General features: G+C 39.8%; 2 protein-coding genes and 1 gene segment (V, D, J or C); 2 read left to right on the plus strand and 1 right to left on the minus strand.

Annotated features, from left to right (window-relative positions):
* LOC306708309 (Ig kappa-b4 chain C region-like) overlaps nt 1-17896 on the plus strand; it is a 142683-nt gene that overhangs the window by 33688 nt on the left and 91099 nt on the right.
* LOC306707968 (coiled-coil domain-containing protein 106-like) lies at nt 34-4183 on the minus strand (the record flags this gene model as incomplete). Its single annotated transcript, XM_079175635.1, has 7 exons — nt 34-189; nt 841-1001; nt 1529-1738; nt 1845-1991; nt 2573-2764; nt 2995-3147; nt 4144-4183. 7 exons carry the CDS (start codon nt 4181-4183, stop codon nt 34-36), a joined length of 1059 nt encoding a protein of 352 aa, XP_079031761.1.
* Nucleotides 4569-7628, plus strand: tmem238a (transmembrane protein 238a). Its single transcript, XM_079175922.1, has 3 exons — nt 4569-4702; nt 5940-6097; nt 7121-7628. Exons 2-3 carry the CDS (start codon nt 5947-5949, stop codon nt 7282-7284), a joined length of 315 nt encoding a protein of 104 aa, XP_079032048.1. The 5' UTR covers nt 4569-4702; nt 5940-5946; the 3' UTR covers nt 7285-7628.

The raw sequence follows: 17896 nt of genomic DNA on the forward strand, positions 1-17896 counted from the left end.
CCCGTCTCCTCCAGCCTGGTTTTCTCCCGTTGGTCAGTTTCTGAACCTGTAGGAGATCGGCAGCAGCTTGTGAGTCTTCTTCATGGTCTGGACCTTGGCGTGGGTCTGGTCGTCCATGGTCTTGTAGCACCGCCGGGCGTAATCCAAAAGCTTCTCCTTCGACGCCTCGAACTCCCCGACCTCCGCCACCTGCAGGAACGTCAGAGGTGGTCTTTGATTTGGTGGACATTTAAATCCGGTAGATGCAGACCTTTTTAAACCAGACAACATAACAGCGTTGTAGTCAAGACCACCTAAACCGAGACCAAGTCAGGACCAAGACCAGGGTGCATCGAGACCAAGACAGGACCAAGACCAGAGTAAGTCAAGACCGAGACCAGACCAACACTTTGAGGGGTTGAGACCGAGTCAAGATCAAGACCAGAGCGTAACGCGACCTGGACAGGACCGAGACTTTGAGGGGTTGAGACCGAGTCCAGACGTGTATCGAAACAAGATGCTGACAAATAATTGTATTGCAATGATTTTACATCTTTTTTATTCATACCAATGCTACACTAGACTAACTGTTATAACGACTGTTTATAGTCGATTTCATTTGAAGGACGGAAATTGGGATCAGTTGAGTATTTAGGATCATTTGTTTAGCAGCAATCAGAGATAAAATTACCGATTAGAAACAAAAGTCACTAACACATTTTTCAGTGTGCATGAATTACACACACATTCAAATATACCTTTTCTTTTATTAGCGTAGGCTTTTGGCCTTATAGAAGGTGACTGACTACAGTCCAGACACATGCCGCCTATCGTCAACAGGAACAAAATAAAAAGTCAGACCTTCTCTGGAGCCATCAGCAGCAGCTCTGCGATGGGGGAGGTGGAGGCCATGGTGTTTCGGTCGACTCCGTGGATCTGGAAGGCTCGGGACATGCTCCTCACCCGCTGGTAGGTCGTCAGGATCTTCTTATAGCGGATCATGACCCCCTCGGGGTCTTTAACTGGAGAGGAGGAGGTAGAGAGAGGGGAGATGAAATGGAGGGTGGAAATACTGAACATAAGAAACTGCTTTTAGTTGATGAGGAGTAATTTGGACTCAAACACAGAATTATGCTTGTTTTTATTTCTTAAAGGGACAGTGTGTAGGATTTGGTGTCATCTGGTGGTGCAACCTGCAACCACACCGCCGTTCTGGGCTACTGTAGAGACATGGCGGTGCAATATGGCGGACCCCCCCTCCCGCTCCCAATGTAGATATGAAGGGCTCATTTTAACGAAAACACAACAATTCTCAGTTTCAGGTGATCATGACAACATAGTTATGAATATTGTATTTCATTTCTGCTAATATATATATCTCTTTAAAATCCTACACACTGGCCCTTTAAATCTGCTGGTTGGACTTCAGCAGGACAAAGAACTGTGTGTATTAAACAACAGTACACAGTATACAAGTACAGTATAGTATAGTTTAGTGCGATACAGTATTGTATATAGTATGTAGTGTAGTATATATTCTAGCCCCCACCTCTCTGTCTCTCCCTCCCGTGGGTGATCCTGAAGATCCTCCTCATCTTCATCCTCGGCTCTGCGTTGGCTCGCCCTCGGCCCTTCTTCTTCGACCCCTTCTCCACCGAGGAGTCCTCGTCTTCCTCCTCTTCCTCCTCCTCCTCTTCTTCCTCCACGTACTCGTCCTCGGTGTAGTATTTATCCTCCTCCAGATGAAACTCCTGCTTCACTGCAGGCGTGAAAGGCGAGGCGGTAAATAACGCAACAGTTATTTCTGTGTAATATTTGACACTTAAATATTTTTCGAACATAATACGGTGCATGGATTTGCTCACCGGGGATGGCAGTGCCGCGACGGGTCCGAGATCCTGATCCCTGCAGCCGTTTCAGGGTCATCCCAGACCTCGTGGTCATGGGGGAGGGAGGGGAGGGAGAGCTGGCAGGCTGGACCTTCACACCCCGCTGGGAGTCTCCACACCACTCTGTCACCGTATGAACGTATAACAGTAATCAACTCTAATATACACCAAACAAGAAAGAACAGCACGATGGGCAGAGGATTTTACTGCTCTTGAAACCCAGAAAACATCATTATATATTATATTATATATATTATTTAAGTTTCATTGTGTGTCTTCTACAGACAAACTAAATGGTGTAAAAACGACACCGATACTGTAATGCAGCGAAGGCTGCTTCTGGAACTCTACTTGAGTGTTTCTATTTGAAAATAATTTACACTTTTGCTCCACATAAATACAGAGGAATCATTGCACTTGTATCCACTATATACATTCCACCCATCGGTCTGTTCACTGACGTTTTGAAGCCTCAGGTTCGGCCGTTTTGGCCGTCACCATCTTGTTTTTTTGCAACCAGAAGTGACACGAGAGGGTATTTCATACGTATATTGTGCCTAAATATCTGTTGTTGATATTAATCCAGTATATTACAGAATGTGAATATTGTTTTTTATCATGGATTAATTTGTATGCATGTTCCCCTCATGTTAACTTGTTGACTTATTAATTTCTTCTCGTTAAACTAAACGCTGACTCCTCACCCTCGGGACCCCTCATGTTGACGATGAATCGGTCCAGCTGACAGCGCAGGAAGTTGCGTTCCTCCTCCAGCTCCTCGATGCGCTTCTGCAGCCAGGCGTTCTTCTCCAGAGTGACGTACAGGTGAGCTCGCAGGTTAGAGACCAGGATGAACGGGCTGTACGGAGAGTGAGGAGGCTCCTGCACCGCGGGCTCTGCAGGACGACACATTAGAGAGTGTTTAAACGTCAGAGACAAGTCTCAAGAGCAGGCCCTTCACTTCCACTAACATGAAGGGGCTGGTGACTTTCCAACATCTATTGACCTCCTCATGAACACCGTTGACTGCTGATCAACTAACTATCCCAGCTTGTTGCTGCTACGTCATCAAACTGGTGAAAAGCTGTAAATGAAGCGGTGGTCATGTGTCGTAGACGTGACGTACCGTCCATCATCTGCTGACCCTGGTTCAGGTGATACGCAGGTGGCCTCTCGATGCTCTCCTCCAGAGGGAAGGAGACCTCATAGGCATCCAGATACAGACCTCCTCCTCCTCCTCCAGACGATGAGGAGGATGCTGATTGGGGCATGTAGTGCTCTGACAATCACACACAAGACAACAGAACATTAGCAAGTTAAGTCCACCACAACCAAAGATTATTTTCATTATTAATTCATCTGTTGATTCTTCTTTTAGTAGTTGATTTGAGTTTATAAAACAGGGTTTCCCACAGTGTTTTAGAGCATTAAAAGATCTCCTCCTCTATCATCACAGAGCACATAATGAGTCCGTCTTATGTTTGGGCTGAAATTATTAAATTGATCAAAAGACAAGATGTTGTCAATGAAAATCTAAGAGCAATGATGTAAAACAGATTAAAGTAGAAAATCCTCATCTTTAAGAAGCTGAAAGCAGAAAATGTTTTAGCATTTTAGCTTGAAAAAAATCAATGAGTTAAACAATAAATCAATATCTGATGTGTTGTAGATGAATGACTGACTTATTGTTTCAACTCTAAAAACAAAGTTAATAAAGTTATACACTATTTTTAGGATATTCACTTGTGATTTACATAAACTAGATGATAAATGATCAAATAAGAAGATATAATGTCATTTATCTGGAGGGAAACTGTTGTCCAGCAGCAGTACAAAAGTAGGAAAGAATGCACATTTACAAATACATACATATTTAAAAAAGGAGTGCAAAATATAAATAAAATGTTATACACAATGGCAAAAATAAAAATAGCTTAAATCAACAAAACATCAGTAAAATAGTCATAACATAAAAAACAGCGTTTAAAGTGTATAAAACGTATTGATGTATTAGGTCATACAAACGTGGACTAAGATATATTAGCTTATCAATAATAATGACTTTTTGGAGTCCGTTTAGAGGCCGTACGTGATTTGCTCCACAACTCTTTTAAATCTTGTAACATGTCGAGAAAAATAACACATTAAACAAAGACAGTCGGGTCTAAGAACAGACGTGGTATTTAGCTCATTATAACACTTTAAAGTCATTTAAACGCACCCGTCAGTGGGTTAGTAGCACGAGCTGGATACGCCATTTAAAAGGTGCTCTTACCCGGCGGGTGTGCATCGTCTCTGTTGGTTGGAGGGTTCATGACTGAAGGTTCCGTTCAGATGAGCTGCACTTATCAGTAATACACTGAAATACTGTGATACACTTGTTATTATTAGTCTCCAGTTATACTTCTGTAATACAGCCTGAAACGACACACAGCTGCCCGCGCGACCTCACCCTCAGCGGCAATTACCTGATTATTAAGTGGCTTCAACAGGTGTACCACGCTCAGGGACGCACATGCGCACAACGATGCGTGTTAAAAAAAAAAAGCACCATTTAATACTTCTGTCCAAACACCTCAGCAGCTCCTAAACCTGTCTGTCTGACTCCACCTCAGACGGAAGTGTCTCGAGCTGCTCTTTCGCGATTGGAGGGTTGGAACCGGGGGGCCCAGACCGGAAACGCATCACCTGAGGCGGGGTTGGTGCGCAGGTAAGGTTGGAGAAGGCGGTGACGGCCGCGGAAAGGGGAACAACGCGGAAGCAAAGAAAAGCTGCACGAGAGGAGCTTCAGGAGCGATTGAGATTGTATGCAGCTGGACGGACAACAAAAACAAGTGAGTCAAAGAAGAACATATAAATAAATGTAATAAATGGTGTAGAATTAAACGTTTTGTTTGATTTAAAGTAAAACATCTTTGTCAGAAAACGGACTCACCTGAGGAGGCTTTGTGCTGTGATTGAGTTCAAGAAGCTAAATGAGAATTCACTTTTAGATTGTCCATCTTTGTCGGACTATTCGCACAATAAAAACAACATTAAATGTTGTTTAGAAGACTCACAGACATGATGACGTCATAGCTGAACACTGTTACACCTGAAAACCTTCTTAATATTGGACAGAGTCACACAGGTGTTTGGTGACGTTAGCTGGGAGGCTATGGACATGGTGGCTAATATTGATTACATATTGATTATGCAGGCAGTGGAGGAAGTATTCAGATCATTTACTTCAGTAAAAGTACTAATACAACACTGTAGAAATACTCCACAAGTAAAAGCGCAGCATTGAAAGTGTTACTTCAGTTAGGTAAGTGTTTAAGTAGCCTAAATCAGAAAAACGTGACTGTTGTACTATTATATATTAGATTATTATTACTCATGCATTACTGTTGTAGTTGGAGCTCATTTATAACTATTAACTCATGATTATTATGATTTCCCTTTTAAGAGATTCATTGTTTGGTTAGTAAAAAACAATCAAACTGATTAAAAAGAAAACGAACAACTCCTCTCATTTGAGAAGCCGTACCTGTGAAATGTTTGCCTGTGTTCTAGTTTAATCTATAAGAAAATATCATATTGTATAAGCTCTTTGTATGTGTCGTGGTGTATTATTATATTAATGTATCATTAAGTACTAATAGCATTTCTTTAAACTGGTTTGATGATTGATTTTATGATCCATGTTGTTAAAGAGACAAGTACCTCCTTCCTGTCGTTACTCCTCTAACCATGTGCTTTATTCTCTGAACACAAAGTTTAATTTTGTAAATATTATAATATCTGACATCAAATACATAAAGCAATCCCAGTATGAATCTCTCGCTCATCTTAAAACTAGTGTTTTATGCTGAAAATGACAATTATCATTCAAGAAAACCCTAGAAATGTAGAATATTATTCTACATTAGGGGTAAACATACATATTAATATATGGTGGACACTAAAAACGTGTGTTTGCAGCTCTAAAAAGCAGATTTAATTGAAATAAATGTCACATTTGAATGTTTTTATATATAATATTAGCCTGATAAAGCGGGTAATAACAGCCTTTCTTCTCTTCTTCCCCAGCTTCGCGATGGTTCTGTGTGACGGCCTCTCCCACTGTAAACTGGCTCTGGCCTTCGCCGTGTTGATGGATCTGCTGGGAGGAGCCGCTCTGCTGGTGGGCGTCTTCGCCCCCCTGGAGATCAAAGGACGGGACTTTGGAGACTTGCTGGTCTACACTGGTATGAAAGAGCTGCCCCAGTGACGTGGACGAGATGTGATGAGTTACAAACTGGTGAAGTATAGAAGAGGAAAGCATTCAGTCGTTGGTCGGTCTTCATCGGTTTATTTCCTTCAGTGGGATCGTTCAGTAGTGGTGGAGATCGATTTGTTGCCGTGTTTGAATGTTAAAAAGCAAAATGTATGAATATTAAATACAGAAAAGACCTGAAACAACATCATGCAACTCAAACAAGAATATATTTCTTTTCTTTATTGGATGTTTTTCTCAGTCTTGCTTCCTTTATTTAGTGATGAATGATCCGTGAACTTTAAACTTACAACATGTTCCATCATAATTATGAAACAGAATAAAGTACAATCTTAATAGAAAACATTTATGTTCGCTTGTCTCTATGAGAGAAATTAAGAATAATGATCATGTTTTATTTTAATTTCAGAGCTTATGAAAAAAGGAACAAACATGAACTTTTTTTATTTCACAGTTTCATCACTTTGAATGTACTAAACTTTGACGTAATGTTAAGTTTTACACTTTTAAACCAGAATCAAAGAGCAAACGCAGTTCTTCTCTGGGTTTCACTCCCGTTCACGATAACTGCTTCATTAAGCAACATTTACTGTTAAACACATTAAATCAACACCAAGTTGAACATCACGAGCTGTAGTTTTGTTTACAGCGTGATATAAACTGTAAATCAATGAGGAAGCAAAAATAAGAAACACAAGAAAGAGAAAACATCCAAAAAAGGATTAAAAAGACAATAAGAGATCAAATATAAAATTATTGACATCAAAGGAAATTGTTGTGCAGCAGTTGCAGGATGAGGCGAGAAAGAGTGCAAATCTGAGATCTCAATAAATCCAAAATATAAACGGCTTGGGTTCACGTTTACTTCCTGTCAGCTGATGTCAACAGGAAATAATAGAATACGTAAAATAACACATCTTTGTAACAGTTATATATATTATCTTTGATCATAGTTAATTGACTCTCTAACGCGCGGCCACTGGTCCGTTCACAGGAGCTCTGTTCGTGCTCATGTCTCTGGCCGGGTGGGTGCTGTGGTACAGCGGGAACATCGACGGCCTGACCTCCAAGAGGGAGCTCGGACACATCAGCAGCGCCGTCGACCGGCTGGCTCGCAACATCAGCCGCAAGATCCGCACGTACAGGGGCCACATGTGACAGGAAGTCTGTCTACCTTTCAGTATAAAAGTCTGCTGCCTCCAGTGTTGGTCAGTGTTAATATGAGACGCTGAATCAAACTCCTAGTGTTACACCTCAGAAACATTTCAGTCACAGCTCTGCTACATGATGCTGATGTTTTATTATCAATAGTATTTTTTAGTGTTTATATCTGGTCTCTTGTTGCATTTGCACTATAAATATCTGTTTTTATTACATTTTCAACCATTTAAGATGAATTCTCTATTTACAAACAAGTGTGATTTAATATATCTATACAGTTTAATAAGTTAACAAGTCAAACAACACAAATCAATTAAAACATTGATAACATTGATATATACACAGAGATATTTGTAGATATATTTATTTATATATATATATATATATATATACAGTATATCACTGCCATTATCATTACTCATGTTCATAAATAACAGGATGAAGAGGAAAACATAGTGTAGATTACACATCATTGTACATTCACTATATATAACATCTTATGTATTTATATTAGCTTATATTGTATTTTAATGTCTTATTTATATTTTATGTATACAATAAACACCTTTACATGTATTTATAAATGCATGTCATGCATATTGCATTCTGTACGTAACCCTCTGATATCCATTGTTTTGATATATAACCTACTGTAGCTCAGGTTAAGCAGTAGATCATCCAGCCCATCCCGGTCTGCTCTTATGTGCTGAATATCCGGGTAACTTCCTGTGTTGCTCTGGATTCCACTCTGCCGGGCGACATGGTGAACTCAAGTGAACGCGCCGCAAGGTGAACCAGAACCAAATGAACGGTCGGGTGTATCCTGTGTACCTGGCTCGGTAAATCTGGATCATCCTGGCCACCTTTAAACTGCTCGATGACGAGCTACACACACCCCCCCCACCACACACACACACACACACACACACACACACACACACACACATTATCCCTATCTTTATTTGGTTTGGTTGTTGTGCTGCTGTAACACCTTATTTCTCCTCACTGGGGATCAATAAATAGTTATTCTTCTTATCTGATATTGAGAGTAATCTATGATCTGTGACCTGTACTGACCTCTACTGGTGACTAACAGGAGTTACAACATCAGCAGAGAATACATCACCTGTGGCCTCAAGAAGATCAGAACAGATAAGATATGATATATATATATATATATAAATATATTGTCTAATGTGTTTATTGTCTATCTGCAGGTGAACATCATCGTTACTTGCTCTTCAGAATGGAATAGAAATAAATATAAGATTAATGAACTCCACCTGAACTCCAGATTACTACATCCATAAAAAGAGGAACGGACCTGGCAGCAGAGTTTCCCTCTGACACGCCTCAGATAATCCGATTCACCTGAAAACACTGGCCAAGTCCGAGACTACAAAGTAATAGATTACTCGCTGTGGGATTATTGTAATCTGCTCTTCTACAGTAACAGACCAGATAATCCCAAAACAAGTCATTAGATCCGTTACAGCGTCTGTAAGATGAACAGATGTCAGATCAGACAGAAGAAATGGTGATTTGTTGCCCTAGTGTCATGAAATGAGATGTTTAGATTCATGAAAACAAAGTATTTATGACTTTGTTATTAGTTGTAGATGATAATTAAAACTTAAAAAATGGAAAACAACATTTTCAACACCACAAAATAAACTTTATTATAATGTGTAGGGAATATTCATGTGAAACAGTTATTTTAAATGTATTATATATGAAAAGTAATGTTGACAAAGAAAGGAGAGGGAGAAAAAACAGACTTCTTATTTTTGGAAAAATGTTAGAATTTTCTAAGTTTCTAAGTTATATGTTGGTGTAATAGAATAGTGTCAGATTTGATCTAAATCTGTTGAAGAGCGTCTTTGAAGCCTGCTGCAGAAATGAAAGCTGATATTAGATGAAAGTGTTCATGAAGGAGAGACGCTGCTGATAAAAAGCTTGAGTTAATCACCGTGAAACGTCTGCAGTTGAATACTGACATTAAGATACTATTTTTTTGTTTTACAATTGTCCTGAAACGTTATGTTTAAATATGCAAAGTTAGTATTATCTTACTAAATAATGTGCTAATTTGCAAACAGACATTTAGAGACTCTACAGGTGAAGAGGGTCAACACATGAGCTCATAGATATCACCATGAAACTTCACCACTTCATCACTCACATTAAGAGGAGGATTTATTGTGTTACAAGTTTAATGAAATGTTATGTTTAAATATGCAAATTAGGCATTATGTGATGGTAACTTTTGGTGAATTCAAGAGAAATCTACAGGTCAAACAGACAAAGTAGTAAAATAGACAACTCAATGAGTATTTTGGATGTTTTCTTTCCACTAGCGTGAAAGACATGTTATTGAAGAAAAATATACCAAAATTTCTTAATTGAAGAGAGCATGAAACAATGTTTTTTGCCTGTAGTCTCTCGCCTCAAGCTCCTGTTGGCTTCACTTAAAGTCATCAAACCTTCAACCCAGGTTTGCTATAAACTCAGATTTTTTCTCTCAGGTTATTAACAAGATACTTTGGTTCCGTTCCTCGACAGCTCTTTGGTTCTCAGTAAGACCCCCCCCACACACACACACACACACCACCACCACCATGAACAACCTCATGTGAACTGAGCGTGAGCCGGGTATTCCCCTGCAGACAGTATTTGTATAACTAGTAATGGGATTATGAGGACAGCGAGCATGTTTTCACCGGCCTTGGGTGTAAATCAGGACGTCGGCCTCAGAGAAGTCAAGACTGAAATGTCCCGCGTGACTCCTCGTAGCCTGAAGTGAAGTGACGATTAGATGGTTTAACAAAGATAAAAGATCACCAGGGAAACAGCAACGTTCATGAAGAAGTACTCGGATCTCCGGTGAAAGTATTAGTACCACAGTTTAGAAATACTCTGATACAAGTAAAAGACCGGACTTTAAATTCTTACTTTAACTAAAAGTGCAAAAGTATCATCAAAATATACTTTAGGTACCAAAAGCGCTCCTTGTTCAGAAAATGCCATTTCAAAATAATATAATACACTGGATTGTAATTAATGCATTAATGTGTTCATCACTTTAATGTTGCAGCTGGTGAAGGTGGAGCTCGTTTTAAAAACTTTATACGCTGCCGGGTATCTTAATCATAATTTATTATATTTATACTTAGTATTAATAAGCTGAATCTGAACCTGAAGATGTCAAATAAAGGGAGTAAAAAGTAGAATGTTAGCTTTCAAAATGTAAAATCCAAAGTACTCAAGTGGAGTTTTTGTACTAAATTGTACTTCAGTACAGTACTTGAGTAATGCAAGCGACCTTTTGAGTATAAAAAAAACGCTCGCAAAGTCTGTGTTTTTTTGTCTTGTTTAAAGCAGCTATAATCAATATTTTTTATATTAACAACTGATCTAGTGACTAATGTTAAATGTGTCAAACTCACAGAGAATCGTCACCAGACTCAGTTTCCCTCAGCGATACGAAGCATTTCAGCGTCTTTCAGCCTCATTGTTTTGTTGTATTTTGGTTCACTCTCAAGGCTCTCATCGGCAGGTAGCTAACGAGACCAGCTGGTCAACAAAGTGGAGCATTTAGCAGCTAAAGAGTCGAGCTATGAGAGACTGAATATTGTGCTTACATTAACATTCACCACAAGTTGCTGGACGTGTGAATAAGTTTACCAAATCAAAAACAGGTGATGTGTCAACGTTGTGCTCGCAAAGTGCCCCCAAAAATGAAATTCATACAAGTTTAATGTGCAAATGACCAAAGTGGTCAACTTTGAAATGGTATTTGGGAATCTTCAATTGAAGAAGAAGACTGAAGTAAAGTTTTGTATATTTTACGGTCACGTCGCTCCAAAGTCATGAAGATTTCTTTTGTTCAAGCCATTTTTGTTCAATCTCGTGACTGATTAATCTGACCTCCCTCTTCTCCCTCGACTAGTATCCACATTGGAAGCCATGATGCCCATTAGGGTGTGTAGATTAAACGTTCCTATTCTGGGAATAGATTCGTCAAGGTCGGGCCAAAGGCCTTAGATAATACTTATCAGCCTCGTTCTGGTCACCACAGATTTTCCATTCCCTGTTTTGACTCTTTGTCTGCTTTGTATCGCTGCCAAATCCTCCTTACGCTGCCTAACACCACCACCTTTACTGCTCTCTCTCTCTCTCTCTCTCTCTTTCTCTCTCTCCTTCTTCTCTTTTAATCCTCCTCTCTTTGCAATTAAAGGATTCTCTTTCCTGGAACTCAATCCAAACAAGGGTGTGTGTGTGTGTGTGGGTGTGTGTGTGGGGGTGGGTGGGTTAAAGGTGAGATTGAAGCAGCTAAAGGTTTGTTTTTTGCACGGTTGGGCTATTTGTTATTTGATTGGTTTGAGTGGCTTGTGAGAATTCGAACTTTTTTGAACCAAAAGTAACAAAACAAACAAAGGAACTTTTCTTCTGTGACTCAGTGTAACAGTCGTGAAGTCAGCAAACTGTCTCAATAATGTACCTCTGGTTCTGAAAAGTGAAGTCAGAGCTTCATGTGTTAAAGCTGCATTCTCTCTACTGACCACCAGGGGGCGACTCCTCTGGTTGTATAGAAGTCTATGAGAAAATGACTCTACTTCTCTCTTGATTTATTACCTCAGTAAACATTGTAAACATGAGTTTATGGTCTCAATCTCTAGTTTCAAGTCTTCTTCAATACAGCATGATGTTCATTTAGTAAATGATGGTCCATTTAGAGTCAAACAGACCATAAAGCAGGGGATGCTTTAGGGCGGGGCTACACAGTGATTGACAGGTCTCTACCAGTTTGCTAACTATAGCTAGCCAACATTAGCCTGCGTTAGCAACTGGTCATACCAGACCAAGTAGCCTAAAGGCTGAGTCAAAACAGTCGCCCCTATTAAACACTTTATGACACTTCACACCATTTCTTTTTTCACTTGCTCCTTGCTCGCTACATCCTGACTCCAGCAGCAACTCGACTTCCGATCTCCTCACCGGTAAAGAAATATCTCGAGCCATACTACCCACAATGGTAAAAAAAGAAAGACGTTGCCTGGTCAGCCATATCTCTGGTGATTAGGTCTTCAGGGAAGAAATCAAGCTTAAGTAAAGGGTGTCCACACATGATTTAAAGCTAATGCAGAGCTGCAAGAAGCAATGTGATCACGATGAAACACTTCGCTAAAAAAACGCGCCGCCCACAAAACCATTGTTTTTCCAGGCGTCGTGTTTTTATAGCGCTTTTTAGACGAGCAAAAAAGTTTAAATATTGCTCGTCAATGTCACACTTTGCCCAGGCAGCCAATCAAATCAAATCAAGCAAGAGGGGGGCTTTACTACTTTACCACTGACTTGCTGTTTTAAAGCCGATGTGTGTAGTAGGGCTAGCTAGCTAGTTAGCTGTTTGGACAGCTATGGCGTATGTGAGAGGGCAGAGAATATTCATATCTCATGTCGTGATAGCTTTATGTGGGCTACAGGGAGCGAGGGAGCGAGGGAGCGAGTGCATTATCCGTTTTCCGTTAATCTTAGATGATTGGTTGCACACGCAGCGTCTCTCCACAGGCCTGACCTGCTTTGCCAAGGTGTTTTTGACGATGCTTTTTATTGGCTATGACTTTCTTATTTCCACGGGAGAAGATAGTGTTTTTCCTTCTTTGTTTAAAAGCTACATATTTCTTCTTTACGAAGCTATTTCACTCAGAAGGTGACATTGATTTTGCACGTCCTTTGGCAGACCGCCACAAAGCCTCGGCAGCCAGATGGCAAAATCCAAATCACCTGTGGAGCCGCAGGCGGACGGTGCCAGGAGGGAGGCCGGTTGCAGAAGTTGGGCCCTCAGTACGTCAGCAGAGGAATTAAGTTGTTTTATTTAATACAGAAGAGAGATCAGCGGTTTGCCAGGACGGCTTACTGTAGCCTAGATGCTGCTCTAGTTGTCCTGAGATAAAGCACTGGGTGTAAATGAAGTCTGCAGTGCAGTTATGTCATCGTAATCAGATTGATCACACATTATTATGTTGTAGTCGTTGCTCTGCCTGGTGACATTATCTTATTGGAGTCAGGTTCCTGAGATCACGCCTCTGCAAAAGGGTTTTGTGTTTGCCGGATTGAGCCTTTTTCTTTTTTTGTGTGCATGTTCTCCACATGTTCGCCGGGTTTTTATCTCCGGCTTCCTCCTACAGTCCAAAGACATGCAGGTCAGGTTCTCCACCGTAGGTGTGGAGGGTAGTGTGAAGGGTTTTATGTCTCTATATGTGTCAGCCGACCTGTGCAGGATGCACCCCGCCTCTCGCCCGATATCATCCAGTGTAAAGGATAAGCAGACACACATAATGGACGGATGGATGGATTAGTGAGAGTAGTTTTATAACATTCTGATTGTCAGTTCCTGCTTTCTACAAAAAATGCATTCCCATACAACTCAAAAATTCAATTACATTTAAAGGGAAACATACGGTCACAGTTTTTAACGGTTTCAAAACTGTGCTAAATGTTGTAAAGAAATGTCCCAAAACTACTTGTTTAGGGTTTAGATTTACAACCCGGCTCAAAGGCTGCAACAGAATAGGAGACCGGACGAGTTAAAGGTGATAAATATGTACTTTTATTTAAAGAATACATCATCTAAAACAAACATGGAGAGTGAGTAATCAGTGATGTCCGCTTGTAAAAATGTCTGAAACAAACTAAACTAAACAGCAGCCGGAAGAGCCCGTCAATGTTCAGGTGGAGAGACTTTAAAGCTGGAACCACACCAGACTCAGGTGTGGTTCATTAGCTGATGATTAACATCCTGAAAGACAGAAAGAAAGACAGCAAACAGGGCGCAGACCCCCAGTGGAAGGGAGGGGTTGTCACTTGGTTTGGCTTAAAATGACAACAAAATATAAACCAAACGAAAACGCTTCATTTCATTCCAATACGACTCAAAACAATCTGTTACATTTAGAGGGAAACATATTTTTTAACAGTTTTTAAACACATGGTTAATGTTCTTAAATTAAACAAAACAAGGAATGCCCCCGAACTTATTGGTTTGGTTTCGTAAAAAGCATCGTGGTTTGGCTTAAAATGATAACAAAATGTAATGCAACTAAAGTACGCGGTTCACTCGGGACATGGCCCGATGTGTTTAGTCCCGTCCACCACCCGGACCTCTTCCCTACGTGAACTTCTGCCGACGCATTTGAAACTTTTCCCTCGGAACATAATTCACGATGCAGTTTCGTCGTATGGGAACGTAATATGTTTGGAGACGGGGCCGGACGGTAAAGTGGGCTTATTGAAAGAATATGTTTTGTTTACTTTATCATGGAGATGAAAAACAATTCACGTTTTCTTAAAAGCACATCAGAGGTGCATTAAATGACTTACACTTTGTTTAATCATTTAAATAATCAAGTATTATTGGATAATCGCCTGGGTGTTTAATGAATATACACAGTCATTATATTTGGAAACTCTGGTATTGAATGTCATTGGAGGGAAATCGGCTCCTGCAGGGTAAATGGGATGAAACCCACTTTTATACAAAAACGTACAAAAACTTCAAATCAGTACCAATATTGGCATCATGCACATTTTAAGAGATATCTTGTTGTCATTGTTTCCCAATGTTTTCTGATTTAAATCTGTGTACATTCTAGAGATGTTATGCTTTTAATAATGAGTACAGAGCAAACAGGAAATGAACGCACCTGATCAGATCTGCCACCAGCATAGTTTGACATTTCAATGTTAAAAGAGCCCCAACATGCTCATAAGTACATTGAAAGGGTCCCTGTTACTGCTTCTCCTGTCTCATCCTGGCTGCAAAGATATCACTTTAATTTGAAGTTTCTACTGTTTATGTTAGAGGAAAAAAGTACGCCTATTTGAAGCTATGTTTTAGTTTTAAGTGTACATTTGCTGAGGTACGGTATAGAAAAATGTTAAAATGCAAGTATTATTTTGTTCCTGCTACACATCTGAGTGATGAATTAGCAGTAAACTTACTGAAAAAAAACAGGAGATACATTAAAGTGAGCTGGCAGAGAGGTGAGGGAGGACAGAGGGTATGAATACCACTTGGGTTAAGACCCCTGAATCCTGAAGAGTTCAAACTTTTCTTTGTTGTCTGGTTTAAGGCGGAGCAGATGGCGGATGAGTGGTCAACTCTCCCCTAAGCACATTTAAATCGCAGAGCCACTCGCCACCACACGCTGGATTTAAACTGTTAAGTCTTTGCCTGCCCGATGGTCCGAGGTAGTTTGGGGAAGGACTCACTTTTACTTTGTCACTTCACTTGATCAGGTTTATTTACATGTCGGATAAAACCTGCAGCGGGCTCGTAATCAGGCAGCGTTTCGGTGCCAGGTCAGTTGCCTTGTTATCAGCCGCAGCCCCAAGACAAGAGTCGAGCTGCAGGCCGATCCTTGTAGTCCGCTTTTGGTCCGACCTTTAACCTGTCGCATGTCAAACCTCCATCTTCCCCGTCACACTCATTATAGATCTCACAATAAACACACAATAATACAGAGTGTTAGTGCACTGAAGCAGTTGATAATACTGGCAATGTTGACAAGTTAAATGTCTTTAAATATAAGCATTCAAGAGGCAGAATATCACATCCAACTCTTGATTTTACTTGAAAAGATGTAAAAGACTCTTAAACCACTCTTGACCATCATGGGACTCTAACGCTCTCCAAAGAAGCTTTTATGAACTCAAGTCTTCTTCGGTTAATTCATTTGGAAAATTACATTTAATGATAGTGAGTCGGACTAAAAATGGAAACATTTATTTTTCTTTCTATTTTCTAAATGGAATTAAGCCAAAATTTACTTCAACTTTACCAACATTTATATAAGCTAAATTGCATAACTGAACCAAACTAAGCTAAGCTAAACTGAAGTTTATGGCCTTTAATTAGTCTTAAATACGCCCTAAAATAGACACCATCTTTCGACGGCATCACAATGAATAAACTGGGTGGGAGGTTGACAAAGGCTCCTTCCTCACTTCCTACCCCCTTACTTCGTGTGCCCTTGCTTGCACCACACCCACCATCAAACTCCAGCCTTCATCTTGATCTCGACTACACATCTGTGACGTTTCGTTCCTGCATCTTGCACAGTTTTGACACTATCACGGTCACATAAATCACACATGGACGCAGCCTCGAAAGATGAAAACAATACCAGCGTCGCTGTCGCGGCCGGTAACCAAACCAATAATTGTATAATTGTTCTGTTGAGATGAAGTCGACTATGATGAAGTACTTAGATATTTTACTGAAAATAAAAGTAGGAATGCCACAGTGCAAAAACTCTGTTTCACAAGTAAAAGTGCTGCATTCAAATTCTTTAATTTAGTATCAAAGTGCCAGAAGTAAAAGTACTCAGAGTGAATAGACTATATCATAATAATGTATGTTATTGTATTATAATTAGTGATGCTTTAAAGGTTGAGCTAATTTTATTTACTTATTTTAAATATTGTTTTTTCCACCGGGGATCAATACAATCTTAATCTATAATAATATATCATCATTCATTTAAAGATTGTATTTTGTATTAATCTCAATCTGCAAAGTAAGCTATCAAATACTTAAAACACATTCTAGATAGATGTGACTTGGCCACTTGACTACATGAAAAAAATAGAAGAAGCAGCTCAGGGATTGACATGGTCGCGGCCGAGGCTCTGCGTCAGGGTGATCCACTTTAATTGACTTATCTCCACAAGAGCAGGCTGACTTCCTCGTGCTCACAAACACATCGTCCCTGTTGGTCCTGGACTCCGCAGCTGCTCTCACAGGTAGGAAACAAACGGAATATCACCATCCTTAGGACTGGAGAAACTGAATTGGACCTTCAGACTATTTGACTGTTGGTATTGGAGGTATTTATCTTAAACTAGGTTCAAGTGAGATTCGTAGAGGCATAACAAGGGAAGAGAAGACTTTTAATGGATGACAAGCAATGTTTACATACATTTTCTGTTGTTGTCTTTTCACCTTTAATTGATCGGTTTTGTTCCCCATCAACATTAATGTACCATGTGGAATTTGTATAACTTAGATGATGAAAAGAGAAGACTTACCGATAACTTATTAAAAGTGTTTTACATAATTATCAACGCATAGGATATAGTTGACAGACAGGCGGTTACTCACAAGTGTTCGCCTTAGTTGTCACGTCGGTGGGAGAATCATTAGAAATGTTGTGTGTTGTATACCTCACCCATTTCCCCATCTTTCTTCAAAGATAATATCTTCATTTTATAATTGTGATGGTTATTTTTACCATTCTATATATTTCATTTACAAGCTCTTTTCATTTGGATCTTTTAAACATGTTTTTGTTGTTGCCACCCTTATCACTAGGAATTAATGCAAATCTTCCTTCTTGAGCTCTTCTGGTATTTTCCCAAATAGTTGCATAAGTGGGGTTATATTTTATAGAAAAAACAAAAAATGTTAACTCTCTCAAAAAAGCCAATTTTGTCCGAACATGACCAAAACATGTGACTGTGGTTTGCCTTTTGCTCACCACATTCTGTCCAGCATCTTGAAATTAAATTTTCGTTGTACTTTGAATTTGTGGTAATTCATTTCTTTATT

This window comes from Pholis gunnellus (assembly GCF_910591455.1).
Source record: "Pholis gunnellus genome assembly, chromosome: 16".
NCBI classification, from domain to species: domain Eukaryota; kingdom Metazoa; phylum Chordata; class Actinopteri; order Perciformes; family Pholidae; genus Pholis; species Pholis gunnellus.

Excerpts from the sequence above, each read along its gene's own strand:
- tmem238a (XM_079175922.1), top strand. The coding sequence starts at position 5,947 with ATGGTTCTGTGTGACGGCCTCTCCCACTGTAAACTGGCTCTGGCCTTC. Across the intron at positions 6,098-7,120 it reads AGACTTGCTGGTCTACACTG|GAGCTCTGTTCGTGCTCATG; the intron begins GTATGAAAGAGC and ends GTCCGTTCACAG.